This window comes from Herpailurus yagouaroundi, unplaced genomic scaffold (genome assembly GCF_014898765.1).
Source record: "Herpailurus yagouaroundi ecotype Mexico unplaced genomic scaffold, PumYag 184, whole genome shotgun sequence".
Classification (NCBI taxonomy): Eukaryota; Metazoa; Chordata; class Mammalia; order Carnivora; family Felidae; genus Herpailurus; species Herpailurus yagouaroundi.
The window spans coordinates 30,912,003-30,928,422 of NW_024412415.1; the positions used below are offsets into that span (position 1 = coordinate 30,912,003).

At 53.0% G+C, this 16,420-nt stretch overlaps 1 protein-coding gene across 17 annotated transcripts in view; it reads right to left on the reverse strand.

Moving 5' to 3' along the window:
- Positions 1-16,420, reverse strand: part of MEGF11 (multiple EGF like domains 11) — a 363,514-nt gene that overhangs the window by 14,375 nt on the left and 332,719 nt on the right. For 14 of the 17 annotated variants that reach the window (XR_005795871.1, XM_040493025.1, XM_040493026.1 and 11 more), the window contains exons 14-21: positions 12,677-12,823; positions 12,194-12,328; positions 7,052-7,180; positions 5,908-6,036; positions 5,285-5,413; positions 4,586-4,714; positions 2,845-3,081; positions 1,134-1,252 (exon numbers count right to left, since the gene is read on the reverse strand). Coding sequence is in view for 16 of the 17 variants with exons in the window: in XM_040493025.1 (XP_040348959.1) it covers positions 1,134-1,252; positions 2,845-3,081; positions 4,586-4,714; positions 5,285-5,413; positions 5,908-6,036; positions 7,052-7,180; positions 12,194-12,328; positions 12,677-12,823 (1,154 nt within the window). In the remaining variant the exon portion in view is untranslated. The remainder of the gene's footprint in view (positions 1-1,133; positions 1,253-2,844; positions 3,082-4,585; positions 4,715-5,284; positions 5,414-5,907; positions 6,037-7,051; positions 7,181-12,193; positions 12,329-12,676; positions 12,824-16,420) is intronic. The other 3 variants (XM_040493031.1, XM_040493034.1, XM_040493021.1) reach the window with 2 other exon arrangements.

Consider the following 16,420-nt stretch of genomic DNA (forward strand, 5'->3'; position numbering starts at 1 on the left):
AAGAAAGTAGCCTTGGTGCTGGCTTGACAGTGGTTGCCGCTGGGGTTGAACTGTGTGTTATTGTTAAGGGGTTCAAGCTGTGTTCTACCAGGTCTGAGGACTGGTGGACATTTTCTGTGGGCCAGACTGGGAGAAAGGATTCCCAGAGCTCTAGGGCAGAGGCTTAGACTATGAAAACCGCTTCTGTCTGTGTTCCTCACACAGCAAAGATGATGCAGGAAGCCAGGAGGCCTGGGATTGCCCTCCTAATGGTCCTACTGTATGTATACATGTGTAGTTGTGTGTGCACATGCATGCACATGCTTAGGTGGGTGTCAGGAGGAGTGCAGCATGAGCCTTTTCATTTCTGAACCTCCCACTCTGCCCAGTATGGGTCCTGGCACACCAGGGAGACTCCCTACACATGGGTGCTGAGACATCCTTACCCAAGGCCCTGTGATTGTAAAAGGAGGTCTTGCCATTAGCCAGGGTTATGCTGGGAGCTGTGATGGGAGGGCCCTGTCGAGGGTGGTGCACACCTGCCCTTGAACGCCTGTGGGTCTCACTGTCAGTGGGAACACTGGCTATGGCTGATGTTTGGGTTTCATGTCCCTTGTGTTGGTTCTGATTGCAAAACAAATGGTTGTGGGTAGGTAGTTGTAACGTGTATGCCAGATATTAGGACGTGAGGGGTACCTGAGTAATAGTGATTACTCTCTAAGGTGCTGGTTGCATGCATAGTGTCGGAAATGGACTGTGGTGATCGGTGGTAGGTGGGGTAGCATGTAGTGTTTTGATTACATGTCTTACATGGCAAAAGTGACAAGGAGGCTACATGTGATACATGGTGATCACATGGGTTGGTACCTGTTCATTACACACAGGTGTGCGGGTACATATCCGATTGCTGCTGTAGGTTGGTTTCATGTGATGTCTGCTGGTTACGTGGCACTTGGTTCTGTGTAACCTGCTGGCTTCCTGTCCTATGCTTCACAGAGTGTTTACATGTCCCATGGATCACAGGGCTGTGTTTAATGTACTGGCAGTTGGTTCCACATGGACCCTCCAGGTGGGGTGCAGTTCCTTCCTTGGACAGAGGTGAGGGCTCATTGGGAGGATAGTGGGTGGGGTCTGGGGAGTCAGGGGCCCGGTACCTTGGTGGGGCTGTTCCTGTCCAGAGTGCTGGCCTGGCTGGTGGCAGGCCCCCCGCACGCCAGTGCGTGGTAGCTGGAATTGGAAAAGCACTGGGCATGGCTGCTACTTTGAGACAAATCTGGGAAGAGAACAAGGTGCCATACCATCATACTCCTGCCCTTGGCGTCAGAACACCCCAATACTAACACTTGGGCTGGGCAGCTTTGAGAGTGCTCTGCAAAGAGAGACTGCTAAGTCCCCCATCCCCCAAGCTTTCTGGCATCCACTCCCCCCACAGAAATCTGTAGGGCCTGATTTGCCTCTTCCTTCATGGTGTCCCTCCCTGTAGGATGCAGGTCAGGCTCGCCAGTGTGGAGGGTGGCCCCAGCAGCTAGAGCATGGATGAGGAGTGCTGGCTCGCACAGCTTCATATGTCCCTCAGTTGCTACATAGCGCTGTGCTGACCACCGCGCCACCCCCCCCACCTCCCTCCAGTGTTACATCCCAGGAGTGAGGCCATAAAGAGAACCCCTCTCTTCTTAGCCCCGGCCCTGCCCGCTTGTGGATTCCAGCACCCCTCCACGGTGTTGGGGAATTCCAGTGGAGTGGTGTGGGAAAACCAGCCAAACTTACTCATTATAGTCATAGAAGAAAATCCCCAAATCATCACTGTGGGCTTGGGATTTCATCAGGGGATATTTGCTTTGGCTGAAACTCAGGGAGGCGTGCAGGCCAGGAGCTCCCTGAAGGCAGGGTCTGCACCTGGGCCACCCCTGTCTACCCTGCAGCACCTAGCATCGAGTGGGCACGTGGTAGGCAGCCCTTAGCAGGAAAGGGGTGAGGTGATCTTGGTTTTCTAAATCCGAGATGCAAGCGGCTGCAGGTCAGCCATAAGTTGGGAGCCAGCTGGAGGGAGCAGTCATCCTTGTGTTTACCTAGACGGGCCCTGCCTCCTGTGGCCCAGGGCTGTGGGCAATGTCAAAGCATTTTGACCTCAACTCTTTAAGTAAATACGAAGCCAAAAGCCTCATTTTAAGGCAGCAGTCCAGGGTTCAGGAGATGGGAAGGATCTGGCCCAATAGCCCCACCTCCACCCCATTCAGACTCTAGATAGAATACCCCCTGGGGATACTACCACATTTGTGGACCTACTGGGCCATTGCCCAAACATTCAGACTCTCTCCCTACCCTGAGCCAGGCACCATCCCCTTCCACTGGATTAAATTAACAGGGCACTCCTAACTCTGGGAACTGGGAGGGAGGGTTGCTCTGAGGCCTTCACCAAGGAAGCAAAAATGGAACAGGGCTCGGACACAGCCCTAGGCCAGTTTCTTGAGGCCGCTCAGGCACTGGGCTGGAGAGGGGTTCCCTTGGAGAGTTTAGGAAAGTTTCTGTTTAGTATGGGTGTTCCTGTGGCTAAAGCCTGGTGAGAAAGATGGGAAGCTCTGGGGAAATGGAAGGAGGTTCCTCATCATAGCTGCTTCAAGCTGGGCACCCAGGAAGTGACATTCCCATAAAACCCCATCTACTTTTCCTAAGTAGGTTCCTGCTCCCCACACTCATTGTCTCCAGGAGCATCTGACCATCCATCGCCTTCAGGAGATCCTGCAAGCACGACCACCCACCTCCAACAATCAACCTGGGTGTCCCCAAGGATACCATGTGACTCTGGGGTGTGTGCGTATGTGTGGGGAGGGGCAGGAGAGGTGAGGCTGGGGGCATAGTCTTTACCTGAGAGTGAGTAGTCCGTGCTGGTCATCCTCATGGCAGGTGTGTAGGAGACACGGGGAGCCAGGTCACGGCCTTTCTCTTTCTGTCGCCGCCGGCGCCAGGCGAATAGGCCCAACAGCACCACAATGAGGAACAACAGGAGGACGATGCCTGTGACAGCACCCACCGAGTGCCGCTCTGCACCCAGCGCCGGGCTGATCTTGGTGTAGGGATTCAGCTCCTCCATCATGAGGGCAGCTGTGAAGGGAGGGAGGACACGAGTCTGGGGGAGGCCTGCTTGCTCTTCAGATCTTGCCCCAGGGCCTAGACTCCTCTAATGTTAGGAGACCTGGGTTCTGGTCTTCGGCCCTATTCTTCAATCCCTGTGTGATCCTGTCCCTCACCGCGCCTGTGTTCTTCAACTGTCTACAGCAGATGGACTTCCAGGGTCATGACCAAGAACAAATGTGATCACGGATGGCAAATAAAATAACAACAAATGTGTACTGAGTACTTTCTTCGAAAAATGGGTTACAGATACTAACTCATTTTATCTTCCCAGCAGCCATATGAGTGAGGACTATTTAATTATTTCCTTTTCACAGATGAAGAAACTGACTCACGGTAAGGTAGATAACTTGCCCAAGATCATATAACCAGTAACTGGTAAAGTCTGGTTTCTCCGGAGTTCGGAAGAATGGCACTCAGTGCATCTCCCTGCTTACCAGCTTTGTGACTCTGAGTCCTCAGTTTGTTCATTTGTAACATGGGGACATTAATCTCACCCTCCCCAGGGAACTGTGAGCACCATAGGACAGACTGGCAAGAAAGCGTGCCATTGTGCCCGATGACTGCCCACAGCATCCCTCTTGATGATACATGAATGGGGCTAACTCTTCACACTGCTGCCAAGCCCATGGTGGGGGCATCCTGCCGCCCAGCAGAGGCTAGACCTTTCCTTGGCTATCGGCAACTGGGTGAACGGAGCTAGTCAACATCCTCGGGGAAATGTGCTGCATTATCATTCTCTGTGATCATCATAATGCAATAGAAATGTCTTTTGGGCCCCTTTCTGTTAGGTGGATAACTGAGAGCCCATTATCATTCCCCATCTTGAACAAACAACAGTGTAATCCCTTATTTGCACCAATTCACGAGGGGTTTTTATGTATACAAAATCACTTATTGAGTGCTTGCTTATGTGCCAGGCACTGTGCTGAGTTCTCTACTATCATCTCAACCTGGTCCTCATAATTACTATGGGGTGTCCTTGGACTATAGAGCTGGACAAAGGTTGAGCGCCTTTGGACTCCTTGGCCCTCAACAGAACCTCGTGTTGTGTTGGAAGACGGATTAATCTACCCTTCCTACTTTGCATGTGGAAAAATAAGCCCGGTAAAATAAAATGACCTGTCCAGCATACCTAGCCGGTAATGGCAGAACCAGAATTTGGCATATCTTCGATTGTCTGGTGGCCTTTCCAGAGGACTAGCTTGCGCTTACCCTTGTATGGCTCATAGCAAACTGGCCAAGGATGAGCATGGGGAAGCCATGACTGAGAGGTTCCTGCTCCATCTGCCTCCAGTACCCGGTACCTGGAGGCTCTGCAACCCACCCCACTCCTGCTCTCCTTCCAAAAGTGCACAAACCGAAGTCACAAACTGTCCTTCTAAAATCCACTTGTTCCATTGGACTCTCCTTAGATCCTGTCTCCATGGGGCCCTTCCAGAGCCCCCTGCCTACGGACTCTGCCACCTGTTACCTTGGTCACACCGTATTCCTTTGAATCCAGAGCTGCAATAACAGGTGCCGGTGACATGGTCACAGGTGGCGTTGTTCATGCACTCACATAGCTGCTGACACCCGTAGCCAAAGGTTCCTGGGGCACATCCTGTGTAGCGTGAAGAAGAAATGGGACGGATAGACACATCCTCGCTCGCTCTTCCCATCCTATATGTGGCCAGCTATGATTAGCCAGTTCCAACTCAGAGTGAAACCTATTTCCCTGTATCTCCCACTGTGGTTGGACCGTGGGAGCACTTTAGCGGTGGACAGAGCACCTTAGCCCTGAGTGTGGGGGGACACCCACTCCTACTTCCTCCTCACCTGACACATTTATGCAGCATCTTTCACAGGCCAGGCCCTGAGCTGGGTGCCATGGAGGCTTCAAAGAATTAAACGACTGTCTCCCTGTATTCCCTCGGTCCCCCCTCAGGCCTCTGTGATCTGCCCTTGGCATCTTCCATTCCTCCCCCAGCGACTGGAGGAAGAAGCTCTACAGGCACATCGATGTAGGCATGACCTTCAGCCTTTTTTCTTGGGAGTTGCCCCAAAAATCCAGGGAACACGAGGTGCAGAGCCCTGAATGAGTGGACTTTGAGGGGCGGTGGCAGGGGGGCTTCCCCTGCAAGAGGCTGATGCCTGGCACCAACACTCAGGGTCAGGGGTTGGGACTGCTTACTCTGCTCGCAGTGTCGCCCGGTGAAGCCTGTGCGGCAGGTGCACTTGCCGCTGATGTGGTCACAGCTGGCGCCATTCTGACACTGGCACACACGCCCACAGTCCTTCCCGTAAAACGCTGCGGGGCAGCCTGGAGAAACAGGGTGGGGACAACTACGGAGATGCAGCTGGGACCAAAGCTGTCATCTGCTGCCTCTCTCTGAGCACAGGGTGGAGACCTGTGAAACCCTGCACCTCAGCTGGACTCTGGACTCCAGGCTGCATGAAGGGGTAAGGGTGAGAGTGAGGAGTTCTTTAGACAAAGGTGTGTTGGAACCAGAGACCAGGCTAGGGTCTCCTTGCTGTGTAGCCACGGACTGTTCCTCCCTCTCTGGGCCCTACTGTCCAGAGGGTCGGGTCTTGGTGATTGCCTGGGTACCTTACAACCCTGACTTTCCAGGACTTGGGGCTCATCAACCCCCTGAATCCATCCAGGCTTCCCAATCCTGGGGTGGGGTAGGGGGCAGCTCCGGCCCCAGGGGCCTCCCTCCTCCCTCCCTCCACAGGCCTGGACGATGCTCAAGGCAGCCAGCAGGCCGCAGCACGGGATCCCCAACAGCTGGGAGGCCAGGAGGCAGGACTTACGCTGAGTGCAGAAGAGTCCAGTCCAGCCAGGGGTGCAGTGGCAGGCCCCATCCTCGGCGCTACAGCGTCCCCCGTTGTGGCAGCTACACGTGTGGAAGCAGGCAGGGCCCCAGAACCCTGGTGGGCAAGCTGGGGGATGGGTGGGACGCAGAGGGTGAGACAGAGGCAGACAGAATCGGAGGGAGAGGAAGGGGTACTGCACGTCAGCCAAGATGCCAGGATACACCCAGGTGGAATATCCTGGCTTTCCTGACACGCTGTTCCCGGAATTCCTCCACTCACCTCCTGACCCACTCACCCAGGATCCTCTGCCCACTTGCCCAGCTCCGAGGGCTCCTGAACTTCCCTTCTCGGGGGACCGGCTGTGATTTGGAGCGTGTGGGGGTGTGTGAACTAAACACTGCAGTTTACAGCGTGAACACTTAACATTCCCGTGACGACGGGGACTTTCCCAGGGTGGGGACTCCCTCTTTCGGTTGATGAGCTCCTCGAGGACGGCACTGTGTCTCCTCCACCAGAATGGAAATTCCCTCAGGCCAGGCCATCCAACTGGGACCTCCCTCAGGGTACTGGCCACATCTCACCCATCGCACCAGGAGCTCCACGGGGCTAGAGGTTAGGCCTTCACCCTGGTGTGGTCCCTGTTACTTCCATATCGGATTGGGGTACACCTTACAAGAACAGCTTCTACAATTCCTTGTCCAGGCTTATGTGCCCAGGACATCATTCACATGGGTCATTCAGGGGACCCCTCACCCCTCTGAGGTGACTGCCCTGGCCTCACGTCACTTCCCCACTCCCAAACCCCAGCAAGCCAGTCCCTGCCCCCTTCTCCTCCCCAACCAAACGTAGGGGCTACTCCTTGCTCAGGTGCCCACGGAGCATTAATTCTCAGTCTTAGTATCCATGGTACTCCCAACAATGTCAATACCTCTATTGCCAACAGTTAATAATGCCAGTGATCAATCCTAATGACTCATCATGTTAGCTATGGAGCTAAATGGGACTCAGGTGGACATTCCTGTCCACAGAAGGAGATTTTGGTGGAGGCACCAGGGACACAGAGGTTCTGGGCAAGGAAGGGGTGTGTTAGGGGGCCAGACTTCCGGTGGGGGGGGGGCGTTCCCAGGAGGCAGCTGCTTACCCTGTGAGCAGTCCTTGCCAATCCATCCAGGGAAGCACTGGCAGGAGCCATCGATGGGGCTGCAGGTCCCGTTGTTGGCACAGGAGCAGAGCTGGGCGCAATCCTGTCCAAAGCGCCCTCCAGCACACACTGTGGGCACAGGACAGCCTGGCTCCTGCCCTCCCACCTGCACTCCTCAGACCACCACCCGCAGCTGCTGCACCCCTAGATGTTCCCAGGCCATTGCCATTGTGGCCCTGGGCTCACAGATCTGGGTGGGAACTGCCCACCTCCACAGCCCCATCACCCTTCTCCATGTGCGCAGAAATGAGTTCCCCTCTTGTGCCCACAGCTGCATTCTTCTGGAGGCTCTATTACTGATCCCCTTCGAAAGAGGCCCAGACTGAGGCCCAGAGGGCTAGGTAGAGGCCCTTGACTTGGGCCTCACAGATGGAAGCGGTGAGGCTGGGAATCTGGCCTCTGCCCTCAGTCTACACGGCTCCACAGCCTTTTGCTTTCCATTACCACATTCTTGCCGGCATCACTATCCCATAGCCACGAGGGTGGACGATGTTTGTAGCTGGAAGCAGAGGGGCAAGTGCAGGGTGGCAGGTCGGCCTGCAGTTAGACTGTCGGAGGACCGTCTCTGCCCACCTGTTTCCTCTGTCTCTCCAAATCCCACCTGTTCCTCCTCAAGCCTTAGCTCAGCCTCAGGACAAGCCTCCTGAGTCCACAAGGAGCTCTCTTCCACTGAGCTCCTGTGGTTATTTCCACCTTGAGTCACTTGTAGGGTTGTGATTCTCACCCCTCCTGGAGGAGTCACTCCTTGGTCCCTAAAGGAAGGGCTGGTGTCCTCAACCAGGCTGTAAGCTCTGATAGAGCTAAGTCTGAGTGTTAATTGAGCACCTACCTTTCATTTCCCCTGCAGTTCATTCTCCACCTGCTTCCTACAACTTGAGCTCTTTAAAGCAGAGCTCTCTTCTTCATGGCACTCCTGTGCCCTGCTCAAACATCCTCAGTGGCTCCCCACTTCCCCAGAATAAAATATAGCTACCTCACCTGGGTTACCCTTGACCACCTGTCTCTCCCAGACACATAAGCCACTGGCCCACACAACACTTTCTAAATACACCGCATGCCTTCACTCCAGCTGTTCCCTTCTAGAGTTTCCCTGACCCTCATGTCCAGCTGTGGAAATCCTACCCTGCCTAGAAGACTCATTTTGTTCTTAAACTTTATTTGTTTGAGAGAGAGAAAGAGCGAGCACAAGCAGGGACGAGGGAGAGAGAGAGGGAGAGAGAGAATCCCAAGCTCACAATTGTGAGATCATGGCCTGAGCCAATATCATGAGTTGGATGCTTAACAAACTGATCCACCCAGATGCCCCTATAAGACTCATTTTAAATGCTACCTTCCCTATGATCTCTCTGTAGTAGACTGTTAATCTTTCAATAATCCATTGTCTTCTTCCTTAGAAGTAGAATCTCAAGTTTTAGCTGGGCTTATGGCCACAAAGACTTCATTTCTTAGGCTCCTGCCCCGCTGGGTATGGCCAGGTGACTACATTCTGGCCAATGGTAAGTGGAAATGCACGTCTTTAGTTGCCCATTCCTCAGCCTTGTTGAAGGATAATGTGGATTATGGATAAGAACCGTGGATAAGGTGGCTGAGTTTAAGCAGCTAGCTTTCATCAGAGGTGGAAGCCATGTACTGAGGATGGCTGAACAACAAGACAGAAGGTGACTGGTCCCTGACAACTTTGTAAGCTACCCTACCATTCTCCAATGGTTTACTTCTGGATAGTTTCTTTCTTGTTCGTTCGTTTTCCTTTTCCCTTTCTTTCTCTCTTCCGGAAATAATGTTTGTCATTTTCAAGTCAGTTATTCTGGCTTTTTATGTCACTTATAGCTGAACTAAATCCCGATTCACCCATCTTCTCTGGTTTTGGGGTGCTACATCCTTGTTTGAACTTCCAGACCCTCGGTTAGTTTCTTCTTCCTGGTCTTCTGTTACTGTAACTTGTGAGTCTATTTCAGGCCAGGCCTGAGTTCTACCCATTGTCTTTGTCTTCCACAACACCTGGAAAAATCAGGCAGGGTAGTTGAATGTGTGGAAATAAACTGGTTGCCCCTCAACTCCCAAGTTCTTCTGGGGAAGGCTGAGCTCCAAATTTCCCCCTCTAGACTATAGGCTTCGTGAGGTCAGGGAATGTGGTTCTCCTGTTCTTTATTGCGTCTGAGTGCTCAGCGCAGTGTCTGATGTGTAGGAAACACTCAGAGAATATTCCAACATGGCCAAAATAGGCCTCAGGAGCAGTGACCTTCCAGTGGGTTCTGCTGGGACCAGTGACTCTTCTCCCTTTGAGCTCTTCCAGGTGCAACCTTCTCCCCTTAGAGCCCAGTTGTAGCCATCCCCACAATCCTCCAAGAAGGCTTCCGTGCATTCCTGTTATGGGGGAGGAATCCCTTGAATGTCCGAGGCCCTCAGCTAAGTCACTCAGAGGATCATGGGAAAGTGTTGATTCTTAAAGAGAAGCGACTTACCCAGGACCCAGGTCTCTCACACCTTGGGCTGGCACCCTCTCCTTTATGCCACACTGCCTCACCTTCAAGCCCTTCCCCAACCAGATTGTGGGCAGCTGGAGCCTGGGATCTGTGTCCACCTCATGCCTTTCCTGGACATGACCAGTGGTTGGGACAAATAATGAAGGCAGCATGGTGCACCAGGGTCTCCAATGTAAAGCCTTGGGTTTGGGTCTTAATTTTATTTATGTATCCAGCAAACAGTTCTAGGCACTTATATGCACGAGACACCATTCAAAGTGCTTCACAAATACTAGTTCGGTCAACCTTGTAATACTTTCAATATTAGATATTTTCATTACTACTCCCTATTATCAACTCTACAGATGAGGAAACTGAGGGACTGGGGTCAAGTAATTTGCCCAAGGTCACACAGCTAGAAAGGTCTGCCACTTACTCGGTGAGCACTTTTGGACAGACTGTGTGACCCCTCTAAGTCTCTGTTTCCTCATCTCAGAAATGGGGCTAGTGACCCTCATTCACTGGGCTCAGGCCGTAGCTCGCAGCTATGGGGCTGATCTGGGGCCCTGCGCTTCCCCTGGCCGAAACCTTAGCTCCTTCCAGGGCGGATGGCTTGCACCTCGCCACCTGCAGCTCAGGTTCCTGCTTCTTCCCCGCCTCTGGGAGGTGCTTGATTTGGGGAGCCCGTTTCCCCAGTCCTGGCCCTGTATGGGGAAGGGGGTGAGCTGCTCCACCTCCCATACCCCCCAAACCGGCTCTGGGCTTCTCTAACAAGACAGTCTTATCTTTGAAGTCTTTCTCACACGCTCCAGGCTGACAAATTCACCCACGGAGCCGCTAATGCGATCAGTCTAATACATTAATTGGTCGACTTCTTAGCTGAATCAAGAGTGAGGCAAGAAGAGGGGCGGTGGAGAAGGGGGCTGGTGAAAAGAAAACATCTGGTTATATTTAATCTATGTTTAATGATTCTGCATAAGCAGTGTCTGTAATTTGTAACTCGCTGGAAAGCCGGTCATTAGAAAGTGTCAGTTCAATTTTTTACAAGGTTTGAGACTTAACCAGGGCAGTTGCCATTAATAGCAAACTCTATTAGATCTATATGTGGAAAATACTCATTAGGCCAGCGGGCGATAAATCAGACATCGCAGGATCTGAGAGTTACTCCGCGGGCTGTTTAGGTCCTAATTTAGACCCAGCCTATCTGTATTGACGGCTGGGTCTCCGATGTTTAATAAGTAAACCTCGACGCGTCGGGTTATGATTAAACTGTCCTAGGAGGGCTGCAAGCAAATGAAACTGTCACATATGCTTCCCTGGGGCCCAAACTTCTCATGACCTCAAAGCATCATGGAATGAACTTTCCACTCATACATATTAACGGCCCATAGCCTTACAAAACCAGCCCAGCTCAGTGGTGATTATTCATCAAAAGAATCTGTTCCCCTGGGAGGTAGTGAGCTCTCAGTGGAAGCATCTAAGCAGAGGCCAGATGAGATTCTCGAGCAGATGACCTTGAAGTTGCTTTAAGCTCTAAGTTTACCTTAGTCTGAGATCTCTTTGCTTCTATAGGTCAGAGTACAAATTCTGCACCCCTGTGTTCAAAGCTGTCCTGAAGGCCTCAGACCACACCTTCCCAGTCCCCCCTCTGCCATCCCCGGCCCCCACGTTCTTTAGCTCCCCCTGAATGCCAGACAGTCCCATGTCCACACCCAAGCTGCTTGCTCTACCTGCAACACCTTTCTTCCTTCTCTGCCTCTTAGGCTAAGACCCAGCTGAAGACCTGCACAAGCATGCTGCTGTCCCCCCAAATCCACACCGAGCACTGGCCTAACCGAGCCAGGGACGGCAGTAGGCAGCGGGGTGTGCCAGAGCCCCCTTCTACTTTCGCGCTGGTTGCTAAATACTCAAGAATTTTGTGACCGTGTTGAGCCACTGGGATTGTGGCATCAACCACGGCGGCGGAGACATTGAGGTCGCAGAACTTGCTTGCAAATGTTACAAAGCGAGGCTTTCCCCCCACAGAGAGCCAGTTTAGCAGCACGCCAATGCAAATAAGCTTTATCATCTCCCTTTTCAAGTCCTGTTGAGTGGCGGAGGCTGGCTGGAGTTGGCCTTGTGAAGGATGCTGCTGTGGAGATGGGAAATTGCGGTGAGGGATCAGTGATGTCGGCCTGAGTGTGGGGGGAGCAGGGCTGGGAAGCTGCCATCTCCAGCCCATGCCAGAACTGTCTCCTCTGAAGTCCCACAGCATCCTCTGCCTTTACCACTTGGCACTCAGCAGAAGCCATTCGGGGACGCTTCTTACGCAGAACTCATCTACGCTTGTTTCATTTTTCCTCAGCTTTGGAGTCAGAATTTGTTTCTCAGCTCTGCCACTTTCTAGTGGTGAGACCATGGAGTAGTCATTTAACCTCTCTGAGCCTGTTCCTTTTAACTGTACAATGGCTTTGTCTCATGCCTGGCGGTGACCAGTTCTCACAAAGGTAGGCCTACGCCCTGAAGATGCAGGGAGCTGCCTCCCCAGAGCATGATGAGAAGCCCCAAACCCCTCCTTCCAGCCCCTTCTCTCCCAGGATGCCTCGCCTCCCTGGCCCATACCTTCCCCTGGAGACACTACCTTGGTTGCAGAGGGCTCCGGAGAATCCAGGGAGGCACTCACAGATGCCACTGATGTGGTGGCAGGGACCACTGCTGTGCACGCAGAGAGGACATGGCTGGGCGCAGCCATGGCCATAGAAGCCAGGGGGGCAGACTGAGGATGAAGGGGAGAGGATGGTCAGCAGCCTCAGGGGCCCCAGTCAGCTTGGCTACCTGGCCGGTTCCACACAGGGATGCAGAGAGGCTCCTCAGGGGTATGCGGAGAGCTGTCTCCACCCCACACCTTCGAGGGCCCACCCCCTTCTGCAGAGAGGAGCTGTGGTCTGGTCCTGTTTCCACTGAGGAGCCAGGCTGGGCCCTGAACTTAGGGACAGAAAAGCCAGTGCAGGGAGAGAGGGGACTAGAGGGAGAGGTTTGATGGGGGCTGACTCTGAGACCCTAGCCCCTCTCAGGCCAGGACTAGTTCCAACAGGGAAGGGGTGGAGAGGGTGAGCCATCTTACTTCTCTGGCACAAGGGTCCTCGGAAGCCAGGGGCACACTCGCAGCTCCCGTCCTCTGGGGAGCAGGAGCCACCGTTCTCGCAGCTGCAGGAGACGGAGCAGTTGGGGCCCCAGCGACCAGGTGGACACATGCTGTCACAGCGGATGCCTGTGGGCCAGAGGCAGACTCGGGTCAGTGGTAAGAGGAGTGAAGGCAGAAGGAAGGATGATGGGAAGGGGCGCCATGCAGAATAAAGGGGTGGAGGTGAGCACAGTGTATCTGGGAGTGCACAGGAAAACTCCTATCTAGACTTGGCTGGTCTAGGGAGGGCTTCCAGGAAGAGGAGATGCCCAAACTAAGTCCTAATGGCCAAGGAGGGATTTACCAGGTAAAGGAAACCCTCTGTGCAAAGCGTAGGAGGCAGGAGAGAGAATCGTGCCTTGAAAGAAAACACAGCATAACGTGGCGGAACCATAAAGTGCAAAACGAGGTATGGCAAGAGATGGGATTATGGGACCAAGAAGGGACCAGGTCATGAAGGACCACCCTCATCTTTGACATCTTAGCTGGTATCCAAGGTTAGGCTTGAGAGAAACCAACTCTGGGGCAGGTGAATGCTGTTACAGGGTGGGGCTGCACGAGCCACGAGTGAGCTCCCTGCCTAGTGGCCATGTCGGCCCAGGAGCCACTGGTCCTTCGGGTCCCAGACAACCAGCCCTAGGGTGAGGGCTCAGACAGTGGGTGGGGTCTTTTCAGATCCTTTTGACCACAGCCCTCGGTGCAAAGTGGATTTTATATCATATGTGCACACATGTTTATAATAGAAACCAACACTTTGCAAAATGAGGTTTTATTGTCACTGTATGTGACGCACTCCGATGTTTTCTCTATGCTATGATGTATTCTATTAAGAAAGAGGAGGAGGGGCGCCTGGGTGGCTCAGTCGGCTAAGCGTCCGACCTCAGCTCAGGTCACGATCTCACAGTTCGTGGGTTCGAGCCCTGGGTCGGGCTCTGTGCTGACAGCTCAGAGCCTGGAGCCTGTTTCAGATTCTGTGTCTCCCTCTCTCTCTGACCCTCCCCCGTTCATGCTCTATCTCTCTCTGTCTCAAGAATAAATAAACGTTAAAAAAAAAAAATTAAAAAAAAAAAAAAAAAGAAAGAAAGAAAGAGGAGGAAGGCCTACCTGGTCTTCTTGAGTGGAGACAGAGCAAATAAGTTACTGAGATGATGGCAGCCCAAAGGCTAAGAATGAATTTTAAAAGGCCCGAGGCCCCAGCTGACAGGTGGGGTTTCCTCTCAGGCAGAAAGACTTCCAGTCTGACATGCATTAGGTGAACAGATGGGTGTGGGCCCCAGGAAACTGGCGTGGCTTTGGATGGTGAGTATCAGAGGCTCAGAGAAGAACAGAATTAGCTTGAAGATCATGTCTGCCTTGTTCTAGGGATGGGGGTTGCGAGAAAGAGAAAGAGAGAGGGAGGAAGACTCTCAGGCCCAGTGACGAGAGCCAGCCCTAGCACGAGGAGCGCAGTGGGACCAATTTGGAGGCAGGCTGGAATTGCAGAGGCCCCCCTGCGCCCATGGGAAGGGGAGGGAGGGAGGGAGGACCGAACAGCCAGAGAGAGCGGAGAGTGAGGGGATACGACAGGCCTTATTCACCCTCGGTGCCTGTCTAGTCCAGTGCATACACTCCCTCCTTCGCCCCCCTCCCTATGACATCTCAATTTGCCAGCAGGGCAAGGGTTTCCGATGCTGCTCTCCTGGAAATGAGGCCTCTTCGTGGCGCGGGGGAATCTGGCCAGCACACTCCACCCCTTGACGGAGGCCTCTCCCGGTGCGGTTTCAAGGGCTCAAGAGGCTGACCCTGGACCAACCCCGCGGATTGACTGACTGAAGGGGAGCCTGGGGAAGGCAGGGCCACGAAGCTGTTCAAAGCTTTGGATACCGCTTCAAGTTTCCCCTTCTGGAGGCACACGAAACCTGTGACCTGCTCCAAGGAATCTTCTGTTGGAAACCCAGGATCAGACTGTGGGCCGAGGGACTCTGCTGTTCCCGGGAGGCCCACCGGGACTAAGGCAGAGCTCTGCTGCCCGACAGCGACCTCTGATCCCATCGGTGCCTCAAGTGCTTTTTGTAGGCTGACCAAGGCACACGGGTCACACATACACACTGATCTTTCCTGAAACCGTATGCGGATACTGCTGTGATTAATAAACACAAAAGCACCCTTGAATTCGTGGCAGCTTGTGGCTATTGCGCGTTCTCCCAATCAATGGATATTAAAAGTACAGCTACTCTCATGTGTGGGATCCTCAACATGTTTTCGTGTCAAGAAGGGGTCCTCCTTCTTGGGGCCTGAGATGGCTCTCAGTGCAAGGTGATTATGCCGACGGCAGGTGTCAGCAAGGGTCCGCTGGGTTTCAGGATCTGGCAACTTTGATATTATAGGCCTGGTTCTGTGGGAGTGGGGCCCCTGTTGGAGGTTTTTCTATGTCCTAAGAACTCTCTGGAGCTCGAGACGCTGGGATCTGAGTGGGGAGAAGGGCCCAGGGTTTGCCCCTGCGTGGAGTGCCCCAGTTCTACTGGAGGGCCAAAGGAGCAGATCCTTGGCCTGGTGGGAGGGTCTTCAGTTACAGCTTCTGAAAATGCACAGCTTCATCAGTTACCCTATCTAGGCCTTGTGTTCCCACTAGTTGAATAGGGATAATAATCTCCCTTAGAGGTCCTTCCCTGCTGTATTTTTTGGGACCCCCCTCTTCATCTATACTGATGGGTAAAGCCAGGCAAACAATTCATGTACTGTGACCTCAAATTCATGCCACGAGGCCAGCAGCGACTCAGCAGCCCACACCCTTCAAGGTCTGCCTAGGGTCCTTCTGCAGGAAGCCTTCCCAGATGTCTACCCAGGGATTCAAGCATCTATTTGAAAGTCAGTGGCCTACAGCTTTGTCCCTGCCTATTATTTGAATGTTTCGTACATAAGGCTCGTCTCCCCTGGCAGCAATGTGAAGGGAGCATGGCTTATTGACACTTCTGACCCTCCTTTTTTGGTGCTCCTAATGGACAGGACGCCATCTTGGTTATCTTTGCTTCTCCCGTGCCCAGCACAGTGTCAGGTACATAATAGGTATGCTGGAACTACTGCTTTATTGAATTTTGTTGTTTACTGCTAGGCCTGACACAGTGCTGGGTACATGGTAGTTGCCAAGTAAGGACTATGGTGATTGCTTGAGTCAATAAATGCTAATTGAATGAATAGATGATTCCTTCTTACAATGCAATCCTGTGTCCCCATCCTATTGGCACTAACGTTCTGAGACCTTGGACAACTCCCTCTCCTCATCTGTAATCTGAGAGGTTACAGTAGATCATCTTGAAGGTCTCCTTCGCTTCAAGGGGAAAACCCATATATGGTTATAGCCCACCTTCTTTCAACTTACTTCAATAAGCATTTAATAAACACCGACTAGGTACAGGCCAAGGGGAACTAGATGTGATGGCACTTGCCAAAAGAGTCTGGCTTATGCAGGCAGGGGGAAGACATGCACATACTTAGGGCAGAGCAAAACCGGTATTGAGTCCAAGCATGAGCAATGAGCCAGGAGCTGGGAAGTCAGGGAGAGACTTCTTGGGGCAGGTGTGGGTGGGGAGGGTTCACTGAGTGCATGTCCGGGACCTACACCCCATCCCCTCCTTATCCTTCCTCGGTCCCCTTTTCCATGACAAACCTCAGGACATCAATCACTCCTTTGAAATGACTTCAGGG